The sequence below is a fragment of the Megalobrama amblycephala genome, linkage group LG24 (genome assembly GCF_018812025.1).
Source record: "Megalobrama amblycephala isolate DHTTF-2021 linkage group LG24, ASM1881202v1, whole genome shotgun sequence".
Lineage (NCBI taxonomy): Eukaryota > Metazoa > Chordata > Actinopteri > Cypriniformes > Xenocyprididae > Megalobrama > Megalobrama amblycephala.
The window spans coordinates 31,383,717-31,398,562 of record NC_063067.1 but is presented as its reverse complement, the minus strand read 5'-3'; the positions used below and the strand labels follow the sequence as shown (position 1 = coordinate 31,398,562).

At 39.0% G+C, this 14,846-nt stretch overlaps 1 protein-coding gene across 6 annotated transcripts in view; it reads left to right on the top strand.

The window, feature by feature from the left end:
* Positions 1-14,846, top strand: part of prkcbp1l (protein kinase C binding protein 1, like) — a 41,557-nt gene that overhangs the window by 2,885 nt on the left and 23,826 nt on the right. The window contains exons 1-4 of one of the 6 annotated variants that reach the window (XM_048177569.1): positions 1,726-2,159; positions 9,180-9,250; positions 9,628-9,788; positions 14,052-14,273. In XM_048177569.1, the coding sequence (XP_048033526.1) occupies positions 2,146-2,159; positions 9,180-9,250; positions 9,628-9,788; positions 14,052-14,273 (468 nt within the window). In that variant the 5' untranslated portion in view covers positions 1,726-2,145. Of the gene's footprint in view, positions 1-1,725; positions 2,160-4,080; positions 4,637-9,179; positions 9,251-9,627; positions 9,789-14,051; positions 14,274-14,846 lie in introns of those variants that run through there. The other 5 variants (XM_048177567.1, XM_048177564.1, XM_048177565.1 and 2 more) reach the window with 5 other exon arrangements.

Here is a 14,846-nt window from a genome sequence, read left to right as displayed (position 1 = left end):
TCGTTAATCTTCAGAACACAAATTAAGATATTTTTGATGAAATCCGATGGCTCAGTGAGGCCTACATAGCCAGCAATGACATTTCCTTTCTCAAGATCCATTAATGTACTAAAAACATATTTAAATCAGTTCATGTGAGTACAGTGGTTCAATATTAATATTATAAAGCGGCGAGAATATTTTTGGTGCGCCAAAAAAAAACCCAAAATAACGACTTATATAGTGATGGCCGATTTCAAAACACTGCTTCAGGAAGCTTCGGAGCGTTATGAATCAGTGTATCGAATCAGCTGTTCGGCGTGCCAAAGTCACGTGATTTCAGCAGTTTGACACGCGATCCGAATCATGATTCGACACAAAAGATTCATAACGCTCCGAAACTTCATGAATCAGTGTTTTGAAATCGGCCATCAACAGAGTTATTTTGTTTTTTTGTTTGGCGCACCAAAAATATTCTTGTCGCTTTATAATATTAATATTGAACCACTGTACTCACATGAACTGATTTAAATATGTTTTTAGTACATTAATGGATCTTGAGAGAGGAAATGTCATTGCTCCCTATGGAGGCCTCACTGAGCCGTTTGATTTAATCAAAAATATCTTAATTTGTGTTCCAAAGATTAATGAAGGTCTTACGAGTATGAAACGACATGAGGGTGAGTAATGAATGACATTATTTTCATTTTTGGGTGAACTAACCCTTTAAACTGCTTAGACTAGAGTGAATGACAGAGAAACATCATGTTATTTCATCCTACTAAATAATGAGCAACTGATTGTGACATTTATAGCCTTAGAGTAAAGGGATTTGTGGTTTTTGATGTCACTTTGAAGTATAGAAAGTGGCAAATAGGTAGATTCATGTGCTATTTTTGTAAATAGAAAATAAAAAAGGAATGGGGCAGATTAAACATTCTGCCAATCTAGACAATTACAGTAATTTAAAGCTTGTCTATATTCTAAATGAATATTAATGAATATGGTTAGTTAAAATAATTTTAAATAAAATCAATATTCAGGGGTTGACTGTATAGAACCTACTCTATATATTGTTTCTACCTATACCCTAGTATTCAAACAATTTTTTTAATCATACCCCCTAATATTATCGATCATTGTTGTGTCATTTCAGTCCTGATGGGAGTCAGTTCCCTGTCTCTCCAGTGGATGTCAGTGTCGTGTAAGTATCGGAGAGCAGGCGGCGCTGTTGTTTGCGGCCTAGTGGAAGATTTTGCAGTGAGGGCCTAAACACATTCCTACTAATTCATCAAATATAGTCATCTTAAAATGCACCAGTGTCTTAATGCAGTACCGATTCAGAGAATTTAGTTTTAACACTCAGAATATTGAGGTGAATCTAAGTCATTTAGCTAGCTCCTCTGCTTTTGTGAATGTAAAAATATATTATTCTTTTTTTTTTTTTTTTTGCAAACTAGTTTCATTGAATGTAATTAAGTGCTTCAGGTTTTAGTTAATCTAATCTGATTTGTTACATGACTCATTATTTAACATCCAAGAGTATTGCATTTGTTTTTGCACTGATTATTACTTTGCATTTCTCATTTTAGAGTGCATATTATATCTGCTTTACATATCTGCTCATGAATCGTCTGCAGTTCAAGCACAGGAAGTTATGGTGGCTGCACTATTTTTTGCTGAGGGCTCATTTTCACTAAAGGAGTGTCTCCTGTTTCTCAACCGGCTCCGGTGGGGGGAGGGATTAAACAAAGGCCTACGGCTCCACACAGACCCGAGACAAACAAAAGAGCTTTAATGCGAAATCCCACAAAATTTGCTCCACGTCCACAGCTGACGGATATTTAGCTGCCGTTTCGCAGTGGGTCTGCGCAAACAAGCGTGTTTTTGGAGTGAGTGAGGCCTAGTTCTCTCTCTCCCTCTCCTCTGTGCTCTTTCCCGCACTCACTGCTGATCCTGCCAGTGCCGAACAAAGATAATTACTCAGGAAGCGCTTCGGCCAATCAGACGAGGCCTTACATCCTGCTAGTGGGAGGGCAGCCAGTCACGGCCCTGCTCTGATCAGACAGGCCTGAGCTCTGAGTGTGGAGAGGAGAGCCCTCCCTTGTCTAAAGGCTGAGGCTGTCCTCCATGTTTTATAAGTATTGACATTACACTGTTTCAGCCATGCATCCACAGAGGTAAGCCTGAGGTTTTATTACGTCTGTCCTTTCTTGTCATTGTACTGTTTTCATCCACTGCTAACACTGTGAATTGCAGATTTGATTCTCCAGTGACTGGGGAGGCCTAGCAAAGGCCTGAGTCTCAGAAAAACAGGGCAGAGGAGGAAGGAGGTGGGGGAGAGGGCCAGAAAAGGGGGGTCAGGCGTTCTCCCTCTCCCTCTGCTGAGCTTTGGCCTGTGTGCTGCTCGGTCACATGGTTACATGGCAAACGAAGTCAGCTATCACTCATTGCTGAACTGGCAAACAGCTCAGTGACAGTCATTTCTGTATATGCTGATCTGCCCCATGTAGGGGGTGGAGGATCAGGGGGGTGGGGTGCTTGGGGTGATGTACTTTTGTAAGCTGATTGCCTGTCCCATTGTCTGTTTGTGTCACAAGCCACGCCACAGAAAATGGAGGCATCTGTTAGGGCCCTACTAGAGAGCTGAGAGCCCCAGCTGTGGTCATTTTACACAGGGGCAGGATGGGTAATTCAGGACGTGATCTACCAATGAGGGCATCTCGCATTCGTGTTTGTTTTATATTTTTAGTTTCGGTCCCATGTCGTTTTGACTGCTCACAGCTATTTTCTGTGCTGTTTTTGAACACGTCCTTAAGAAAATAATAGGTCAGTGTCGACATTTGCATGATTTTTGCTGTCATTGTTTACTGTCAGTCCCATTGTGAGCGCTAGAATGAGTTTAAAAAGAGACACCATTTTGTCATGAGATTTTTCAAGCATTGATTATTCATGCAAAAGGAATTCATCAGCGTCATGCAAATCATGCAAAAAAAAGCCATTTTGTTCCTTAGGCCATTGATTAAAATGCATGTTTTTTGTGCAGGCAGACACAATGGCAAAAAAATCAGAATTATATTCTGCTTCTTTTTTGAGCAGACGTTTTTTTTGCATTGCTCTATTGCAAATGCACTATCATTACATTATGACAATTTGAATTTTTAAAGTTAAATTGTGTAAAAACGAAACTGATTCTTGTCACAGAGAAGGTTGTGACGCAAAACAGCACTTTTAAGAAGATCGTTTAGATGATATTTGCATATTATTCATCTCCTTTGAGTTTCTTTAGAGATTTATGGTGAAGTTAACAATAAAATAGCACCACCTCATACACACACAGCTGCTGCCAAAGACAAAACAAGCGAGTGCAAACCACACGGGACTAAAAGCCTCCTGCCGCATTCCCAACGGATCCTTGGCCTTTCTAATGATATTTATGGCTGCGTTTCAAAACCCCCACCTTCCAATACATATCATATTTCACCTGTTTATAAAACAACAAATGGTTCATGAGCTAGTTGTTGTAATTATAAGCAATTAATTTAATTGCATTCACCTATATTGTTATCCTAGCTTCTCTTTATGGTAAAACGGCTGGAGTGTTTTACAAACTCAAGTTTTGTGCGTTCCCAGGGAGATTATGCTACTGCAATTGGGATTCTTGTCAAGGAAAAGGATTTTGGTGCCGTTCGGAGGAAGTGGGTATTTTGCCTGTGCTATATCAGCAAAAGGCAACAGAAAAAGTCAAATCGTATCAACATCGACATCTGTGACAGGAAACAACTGTGCTCTTGTAAAGTCACTGCTTGCCCTTGAAATGATTTGCAAAGCAGCCATGAACCACAAAGTAGCGGCTCAAGAGCACAATCTGGGAGGAAGGTTTGCCTTGTCTGAAACGTTTGTTTGCATGTTGATACTCAGGTGCATTGCCGCTTGACTTGTTTTTCTCAGCTGTGGCTCTTGAGACTGACCTATATGCTGGGGTTTCTCTCGTTCTCCCTGTTTACTGTAAGCTCCCGTGCCATGGACGTGCCAGAGCCCGCGTCTCTGGCCTAGAGGGAGGGGGGAAGGGGAGCTCGAGCAGAGCGGTGGGGGAAGGGAGGCACTCTCATTTCCTGCGAAGAGAGAAAAAAAGACCTCGGCTCACTCTCTGACCAGTTATCTCCACATTCACAGCTGCCTTTCTCTTTATTTGGTCTGTTTGCGAGGACCTCTGATTGTGTCTCTGCTCAGATCGTTCAGGAAGATCCAGTTTTGGAGGCCGGTTTGGTTGCAGTGCGGTGGTTTTCTTTCTCTTCGTTCGATCAGGACTTCCTGTTTCTTTGATTTCAGTGTAGAGATCTGGATTTTCAGCCACAAAGTTGGCTTGACCTTTCTGAAGCGAGCAGGAAAAGAGAGGCCTGGTGGATGGGAGTTTCTGACGTGACGTGGCCCTAATGTGAAATAACAACATCCATGCGGCTCCTCACATTAAAGTCACAAATGGAGAGCCTTCAGGCCTATAGCTAAATGCTTAGACATTTCCCTTTTTAGACATCTCATGTCTAATTCAGGTTCGCTGAAACGGATGTTCGTTCTCCAGACTAATGTCATTACTCTTGCTTCTGACATACTTATGATTTTTCCACACAACCTGGAATATTTTCTTGTGAGAAAGGTGAGTTTTATTCATCACTATGGAAGATTATTTTCCACTTTGGATTTATTTGATGAATTTCCCTTTTTATTGTCCTGATGATGGAAATCTCTGAATATCTCATGGATTTATTTTCCCCGTCAGTGAGAATTAGTGAAAGACTAAGGCCTCATCGTGGCCTGATGATCAATCCTCTCATTCGTGCTCGTTCTCAACATTGATCCTAATCCTGACCTCATGTAATGGAGAACCGTTGCCAGCTTCTAATCTTTTCTGGTCTTTTCTTCTGCACAAAGACCAGGATCAAGGCCTCGTCGTTGTAGGATTGTGTTTGTGCCGTTGGCCTTGGTCCGCCTCTTCTCTTTCACCTGTCATTTGCATGGATCTGTTTGGTACCCGTCATTTCCATCCTTCCCTTGTGGTTGAGGAGGGTTTTTGATTGATTGACTTTCGTGGGTTTCCCCTTGAATAAGGCCTCATTGTGGTCAAGACACGTGTGCTTGAGTGTTAAGTGAAGTATTCACCTCTTTTTGTTATTGCTGTTGTTTATTTCTTAAGCTTCTCAGTTTATTTTCATTAACTGTTGTTAATTGTTAGATGTGTCTGAACAGATTGCATTATCGCTGGATGTATAACTTCCATTTGTTACCTCAGTTTGTTCTTATATGTTACATTTTGGTCATATAATATAAATGAGTATTGCATGATCAAATTTTAAGTTCAGTACAATAGATCTTTATTTACAAGTATTGGGCCATATTTAAGAAACTTGAGCAGAATGATTTATGCAAATATTTTTTTCACATTGATTTTGTAGGAGACACAACCTTCTGAATTGTCAGTGAAGCCAAAAATCCCTTGAAATTCATGAAATTGTTTGCTGTATTAAGGCAGGAACACACCAAGCTGAAGTTGGTCCGCGTCGGCTTTTTTCGGCCGATTCGATATGTTGAATCGGCATCAGAGCTCGTCGGGCCATCTGATCATTCTGATTGGCTGTTCAGCTACTGCCACCTGCTGGTTCGGAAAGGCATTTCATCTCACGCAGGCGCAGAACTGACGTGCTACTTGGCCGTTGGCTGTTTAGTGTCGGTTTGGTGTGTCAGGGCAACTTTGGACACAGACGCTGCCGACATGAGCCAAGTCTGCTTTCGTCGCCACTAGTTCGTCGGCGTCGGCTTGGTGTGTTCTGGCCATTAAACGTTAATTAAGTTGCTGCTACTAAAGGCCTTCACATGCCATGAGCAACGCAACATCGCAATGTGAAACACAAATTTTCCTCTTTCTGATGAGATTTTATTGTGGGCGGGGACCCAGGTGACCAACAAAGGCTATGTTCATACTGTCAGTCTGTCTGTCATATCCGATTGAAATCCGATCAGATTTAGCAAGTGTGACCTAATGCAAATGCAATTTACAAATCCGTTTCAAGCTACATGTGTGGTTTTAAATTCTATTCAAATTGCATTTCTGGAAATCCGTTTCAGTCTGACCGCTCTAAATGGATTTTGCATGACTTTCTCACGTCACATAAAGCCCGGAACACACCAAGCCGACGGCGACGAACTAGTGGCGTCAAAAGCAGACTGCGGGGTTGACTCACGTCGGCAGCGTTTGTGTCCAAAGTTGCCCTGACACACCAAACTAAAGCTCGACACCCGACGGCCAAGTTGCACGTCCGTTCTGCGCCTGCAGAAGATGAAATGCCTTTCCGTACCAGCAGGTGGCAGTAGCTGAACAGCCAATTAGAATGATCAGATGGCCCGACTGACTGACAAGCTCCAATGCTAATTCAACATGTCGAATCGGCCGAAAAAAAGCTGACGAGGACCAACTTCTGAGAAAACTAAGTCAGCCGTCGAACAAAAACTGCCTGACAGCCGACCATCAGCTTGGTGTGTTCAGGGCTTAAAACGTAAACGTCAGACTGTAAATAAGACAACATCTCTATTGCAAACCCGTCCATGTTGCAGTTGCTGTTGTTGTTTTTTGCCGTATACCTACCAACGCAATGCCACTGTCATAGAAACCAATGCAGATATTCCGGAAAACGAAACACCAGCATGGACACACAATTTGGATCTTAACAGTTGCGATACACCATGTGGACAGTCAAAAATCGGATTTGGACTGACAGTGTGAATGTAGCAAAAAATGTGCTGTTGCTCGTTGTAGTCATTTACACTGACTGCGATTAAATCGCTGGAGTTTTTTGAGTCTCTGAGCTTTGGTTTCTAGTAGACGTTCCAACTCTGCAGAAGTATTCAACAGTATCACGTGGCAAATTGCTTTCTGTGCTTCTGTTAGAAGTCGCTGCATTGCTGCACTGGTTATCTACGAGACGGACATTTTGACAATTTTGTGTGCATGTGTTCGTTCAAGCATAAAAAGATGTGAAAGACAGTGCTTCCCACAGGTTTGAAATATACTTGCGTTGGTAGCCGGGCGAAAAATCCTCCTATTACCCACGGCACAAAAATTGTCTACTACATGTGACAAACAAACAATGTGTGATTTTTAACAGTATTTTTATTTATTGAAATTAATTTTAATTAAATAAAATATTACATTTAATTACATACTAATATTATGCATTATTATGCATTGTAAATTATGCAAAATTACAGCATTTAAATGGTTCACATTTTCCTATGTTCTCCTTGCTGTCATATAGTGTCTCTCTCAGTGAATGGGACACAGATTTTACTAGTAAAATTTATAAAATGAATACTATATGTGTCAAATAATGTTCTTAGTGTTTTCTTCCTGTGGGGGAGACTACAATAATTTACTATGAATTAAATGGAAATCAAATTAAATACAATTTATAGTGTAACCAAAATACCAATAATGCCCAAAAGAAAAAGAAAAAACTTAGCGTGTGACCTTTAATTATAAACAAGCCCGAAATACACCGGGACTCTTATTTTGAAATGTATGTACTATTGCAGGCTGATCCTTCAGATTCTTACAATCGTCTAAAACATTTTATATAAAGGCCATAAAGTAGACATTGTAATAATTCATCAACTTGAGTTCATTAGCAATCGCTTGGCATAAATCTGCACTTTTCATTGATTGAGAATCACTTTGAAGCAGACTGAAGCGCTGTTGCGCGAGCTTGTAGAAGGCACAACAGCGCCCCCTTATGACTTTGCAAAATGCAGCGCCCGTTTGAATGTTAGCGGGAGTAAACAGTTCTGACGCACACGTAACGAGCAGGTATGAAACGACTAGTTAATCGATCGCGGATGGTTTCATTATCTTGCGTGGATATAAAAGTATAAGAGGATAAAAATAATAAAAGCAAAAACGTGTCTCCGAATATACTTGGGCGGCCGTTATTATATGTGGGCGGCCCGCCCAAGTAAAGTCTATGTGTGGGAAGCACTGAGAACTGAATTCAATGTTCGCATGCTGTCTGCACGGCACGAATTGAGTTCTCTTTCACGTTGCATGCTTTAAACTCACTTGAATGTTTAAACTGTCAGGACTTAATGATAAACATTCACTCTATGATGGTTAAACATTTTAAATTAATCTTCAAATCACATGTGATTTGACATCGCACGTCCTGCGACGTGACTATGCTCACATTGCGATGCCGATGCTGAAGCAATATATAGTACAGCCTTACCAGAACTTGAAAATAAAGCGAGAAAAGTCAGTTTTTTTTATTGCATCTCTTTAACCATTTACGATGCCCAGTCATTTTGTAACCTTTTATTGCATGCCACTTTATTGCTTAGTGATTGATAAGGGCAGGCTGTGTCAGTTTTGAGACCTACATCTATTTTTTTTTTTTCTAAAAAAACACCAAATATTAAAAAATATGTGAAAATATGTTTAGCAATGTTTCTTTTTAGCATCTTGTTGTTAATATAAGCCTTATTAGTTGTATAATTTAATTCGTTTTTGCTTAATTTTATGATGCAAACATACTGCCAAGAAATTAATGTCAGCTTGACAGCCAGTTTACATTTTATACAACGTCTGAACATGATGTAAATACTGATGCATTATTGGGCACATTTTAATTTTACCAAGTCAGTAGCTGATGGTATTTTAGTACCGATTATGCCTGAACTTGGACGAGGCCAAATCCTCTCAGACTACCAAGTCTGAATTAAAGACATTCTCCGGTGCTCAGCAGACGTCGCCGCCGTATTCCCCAGTGAGTGGACCTATTCACGGCGGTATTCCCCATGAACATGTTTGGTTCATCTGAGGGAGGTGCTGGTCTATTACTAGATACGGAGAGAGAGTTTATGCCTCGCACCGTCTCGATCAGACGTAAGGTTAATATCCTGTTGTAAATTCACTCTGCAGGCCGATAATAGGTTACAGCACAGTTCAGACAAAGCAATACTCATGCAAGGGTCTCCTTGCCCAAGTAAAAGTGGTTCAGATGTGGAATGGAGGACGATTGCTATGAACAACAACAACATAACTCTGGAGATTAGATTACATCATCCAAGTCTTTTATCTCAGGGGTAGACCACATGAGGTTTCAGTGTCTTATTCCAGCATTTTCTTTTGCTCTCCCTCTCTTTACTTCATTTAGTTTGGCTGTGGAGGAAATAAAGACGGAGTCCGATGCTGTTGATGGGATGGAGGTGTCCGTGCCACCCAAAGGTATTTTTTTTTTATATTCAAATTTTTAGATTACTTTGTTGTATAAATTGATTTAGTGCTTTAATCTTACATAATATACCCCAAATATAGATTTTGAGAGAATCTTGAATAAAAAGCAAGCAAGCACACTTTTAATCTGAACCACATCAAACATGACATGCAACCTAATTTCCTCTTTCATAATGGCTAAGTCGGATGTTTAATGCAACATCTTTTGTTTTAATCTTGAAGATGTGCAAGTCTCTTTGTGCATGAAGGTCGATGGCGGTTTGTGTCGTTGATGCTTTGAAAGGTCACAATCACAGGCCCAGCTGGGTGAGGTGTTGTATTATCAGTGTGGGCTTTGCATAATGAATCAGCTGTGGTTCTCTTGCCAGCTGTCCCTGATCTAGGATCAGCAGAGCAGGCGCTGACTGCGCAGAAGAGGAAAGCACCCAGTCCTCCACATTCCTCAAACGGACACTCTCCCTCTGACACGTCACCCAGTCCCACAAAGAAGAAGAAGAAACCAGGATTAATCAACAACAATAAAGACCAAGTATGTTCCCTCACTAGCTTCCCTTTCATCCTGACGTCCTTTTGTCTGATTTTAATTGGGTTGAGCAGATCATTTTTGTTCAAATGCTTAATTTTAAAAAAACATTTGTAAGATGTACTTTTACATTTTTTTTCTATTTGAATGGCCAAATGAATTAATCAGGATTGATTGTGGCTTGTAAATCTGTGTGACTGATTTTAATTTCATTCACTGTGCAGTTTTTAATGATAAAACGCTGGCCATTTGAAAGGGGCCGAATGCTTTAACTGATTTGCATGAACAAAGTCGACCCCTTGTGGGGATTTCCGTCCTGTAAGCCATAGGGTGGCCTCAAAAAGCATTTGGACACTACAGGCATATACTTAAAGGGATAGTTCACCCAAAAATGAAAATACTGTCATTTACTTATCCTCATGTGGTTCCAAATATTACCTTCTTTCTTTGGAACACAAAAGATGATATTTTGAAGAATGTTTCAGCTGCCTATACAGTGAAAGTCAAACATCATTGCACAAAATATGGACAAAAAACCCTTTTGCAAAATATATTCTTTTGTGTTGCACAGAAGAAAGAAAGTCATAGGGGTTTTGGAATGACATAAGGGTGAATAAATAATGATTTTCATTTTTTGTTGAATAATTCCTTTGATGGATTTATCATTGCATTAGACAGAGAATAAAATATCAAACCAATTTGGGCTCAATTAAAGAACATCCTGTTTTAAATGATAAAATAATAAATATACGGTTTATTATGAAGGCAAAATTTATTGATGCTTTCTGGTTATCACACTACTATTCAAAAAAAAAAAGTTTTATGTTTTTGAAAGTCTCTTATGCTCAGCAAGCGTTAATTTGATCAAAAATACAGTACAACAGTAGCATTGTGAAATAATATTATAATTTAATATAATATTATAATTTAAAATAGCTAATAGTTTTTTTTATATTTTAAAATGTAATTTATTTCTGTGATGTCAAAGCTGAATTTTCAGCATCATTACTCCAGACTTCAGTGTCACATGATCCTTCAGAAATCATTCTTAGATGCTGATTTAATGCTTAAAAAACATTTCTGATTATTATCAATGTTAAAAACAGTTTTACTGCTTAAAGGGTTAGTTCACCCAAAAATGAAATTTCTGTCATTAATTACTCACCCTCATGTCGTTCATGACCTTCGTTCATCTTCAGAACACAAATTAAGATATTTTTGATAAAATCTGAGAGGTTTTTTTTTTTAGCCCCCATAGAAAACAGGGCAATTACCGTCATTCAAGGTCCAGAAAAGTAGTAAAGACATCATTAAAATAGTCAAAGTGACTACAGTGGTTCAAACTTAATGTTATGAAGCGACGAGAATATTTTTTGTCTGCAAAAACAAAACAAAAATAACGACTTAATTTAACAATTTCTTCTCTTCCCTGTCAGACTTGTACGCAGTTGACGCAGTGAACGCAGCTCAGCGCTTCCTGGTTCTGACTCATTATTGGCCGGCTCCTGCGTCAGCATCACACGCATACATCGTGCAGCTCACGTGACCAGCGTCGGCCAATAATGACAGGGTACCCGCGGGGTCTTAAAAGCATTGAAAAAGTCTTAAATTTGATAATCTAAAATTAAGGCCTTAATAGCCTTGAATTTGGTATACAAAGTCTTGGATTTCGTTACAAAGGTCTTATTTTTATTTTTTTTATTTTTTAACTTTTCCTAGGATTAAGTTCATACCGTAACAAAATGAACTGTTACTAGTGTAGGCTAATTAAAAATTCATGCAGCGTAATGTTGAGTACACCTCGCGCTCCACGTCATAGCAGTAAGCGCGAAAGCTCGCGCACCCGTTACTATGGTTACTAGGCAAGTGAGGTAAATTACTAGAGATGAGCCGGATACTCGGCTGAAACGAGTATCCGGTACGGATAAAGCACTTCTGCCGAGTACGAGTATTATACGAGTAATACGAGTCAATATCTGTGCTCGGATTGAATGAAAATCATCATTGGGTAGCTGATTGTGTCAGCGTTCTGTGATAGTCTAGTCCAGTGGTCTCAAACTGCCGGCCCGCGGGCCATTTACGGCCCGCAACTGATCTCAAAAATAAAACATAATCCGGCCCGCTAAATTATTATTATTATTATAATTATTATTCTCTAGTACGCGTCACATACGCGGCCGCGCCGGCATTCTCCTTCTTTTCAATGCGCTTTCGCTCCCGTGGCGTCTGTCGTTGCTATGCAACCATGAGCCGCGCTCTCAACCGCGTCGCTTCTATTATGAGCGCGCTTGCCTAAATTACAGTAAAAGCACTCGACTTTAAGTCACGAGCGTCGTTTTAAATCACCGAAACGCGTCCGATGCTACCATGTCAAGAAACAGAAGAGTGTACAAATGTATTCAAGGGTTGTATTTGTTCTGTACAGTGTTGTTCAGTGCAAGATTTTAATTTTATTTAAGCTAGCATGAAGTAAAGGAAAACAGCCTACTTCCACTAAATGTTAAAAACTAATAACAATGAGAGATTTTTATTTTTTGGCAAAATAAAGTTGATATATATAGCTTCAGTTTTTTGTTTATTTCTGACCCCTCCATGGCATCTATGAGTGTTGCTGGTTTTGTTCCTAAATTACTAATTTTTTTATTCCATGCACCTTGTTGGATGTGAGAAGTTGCACCAGACTATTGCAATTAATAGTATTATATTAGTAGTATTATATTAGTATATTAGTAGTATTACATCAATTACATTAGTAGTATTACATCAATTACATCATAGTATTAGCCTATATAATTATATTACACTCTGTAACAATGAGAGAGACACTGCTGTTTACATTTAGTAGGCCTATGGTAAATAAAATATTTATAGTAGGTATAAAAATATATGCCGAATTAATTATTTTCTAGGGTTCAAAATTTATACAGATTTGACATTTTCCCCTCATACTTCTGTCAGAATGGGTATGAAGTTGGCATTGAATTTCATTTAAAATGGTATTAAAAAGGTCTTAAAAAGCCTTGAATTTCATTTGGAGGATCCTGGGGGTACCCTGAATGAGCCATCGTTCTGACGTAGAACCTGGAAGCGCTGCACTGAAAACAGCATAGGAGAATGACGGGAGAGACAAATTTGTTGAATAAAGTCGTTATTTTCGTACAAAAACTATTCTTGTTGCTTCATAACATTAAGTTTGAACCACTGTAGTCACTTTGACTATTTTAATGATGTCTTTACTACCTTTATGGACCTTGAATGAGTAATTATGTTGCTTTCTATGACGAATAAGAAAAACTTGTATTTCATCAAAAATATCTTAATTTGTGTTCTGAAGATGAACGAAGGTCTTATGGGTGTGGAACTATATGAGGTTGAGTAATAAATGACTGAGTTTTCATTTTTGGGTGAACTAACCATTTAATATTTTTGTTGAAAAGTGATAGTTTTTTTTCAGGATTATTTGATTAATAATCTTAATTTCCTTTTAAAAAAATCTTACTGAACCCAAACTAGTAGTGTACATGGTTAATGTGATGAACCGCACCTGTGGTTACCAGCTGGTTAAATGTCATTGCAAAAATAGCTCAAAGGGACGTTAGTTCTCAGAATAGCTTTCATTACCACTCATTTGTTTGCATACGACACTTTATTTTTTTTTTTAAATATTACATAAGTGTCCGAATGCTTCTTTTTGGGTGCGCGTTCACTTTATTACAGCTAATAATCAAGTGCTCTGATTTTATTGAATGCTGTGGTGTCTTTGTGGTGGAGTGTTGCCGTTCATACGAACAAAGAAAGATGCCAAATGTGGATTTGCTTATTGGCTTTATGTGAAAATATCAAGCAAATTTAAATTAATTAGTAACTTACAGGTATTGAACACTAATAATTAGCTGTCATTTATTATGATGTTACCACATGAATCAAAACTTTAAAGTCTAAAGTATCTGTCCCTTGATCCTGCTAATCTGTATTTGGCATCTGATGGTAATTTAGGATTTCATTCCAATCCTGGTGAAACACACTTGATCTCAGACACCACATGGTTCTCAGATCACTTATGAAAAATGTAGTCATGTAGTGTGTTTATGGAAATGTGAATTGAAATCCTACATAGTGTCTTCCCAATGTGCCGCTTTTGACCCAGTGGTCATGTGACTGCTTACCTGTCCATGCTTGATTTATTGCAATGCCTTGCTAAGTTTCCCCTGCGAGTGTTGTGGCTTGTGATTTGACCCCTTTGCCCTGTCTCTCTTGCCTGCATTTCAGTGTGAGCTTAGACATGGTCCCTTTTACTATGTCAAGCAGCCCGCACTCACCACAGACCCTGTTGATGTTGTACCGCAGGACGGGCGGAATGACTTCTACTGCTGGGTGTGTCACCGCGAGGGCCAGGTGCTCTGCTGTGAGCTCTGCCCGCGCGTCTACCACGCCAAGTGCCTCAAACTGGCCGCAGAGCCTGAGGGCGACTGGTTCTGTCCAGAATGCGAGGTACTGATGACTGTACTGTGTCTGGATTAGTTTCCACATTCAAATATGTTCAGAACATGAAAAGCTGCTTGTAAAGCGATAAATCATGTCCATAACCGGTCATATGGAAACCTGAGATCTGTTCCAAGACCTAGTGAGCTGTCTGCTTATTTTGAGGCGCAGGCACTTTTTGAAGGTTGTTTCACAACATTGGATAGTTCACCCAAAAATGAACGTTCTGTCATCGTTTACTCACCCTAATGTCGTAAAAGTGTTATTGTTAGCTAAAACTATTAAAAATCATTTTTGTTAATTGAAATTAAATATAAATATTAGATAATTTTTTTTTTTTTACTTTCCACTTATTTTATTTCAGTTTGTTGCCAAGGCAAAAAAATACTATCACGATTTTTTGATGAATATTGCGATTTCAATTTTCAATCAGCTTTGAAACAATATTTCCCTGTATAATATTTTGGAAGCTGGCTTTATTAATGATATTTACGGGTACCATATCTTTGCATAAATGATACAGTACAGTCCAAAAGTTTGGAACCACTAAGATTTTTAATGTTTTTAAAAGAAGTTTCGTCT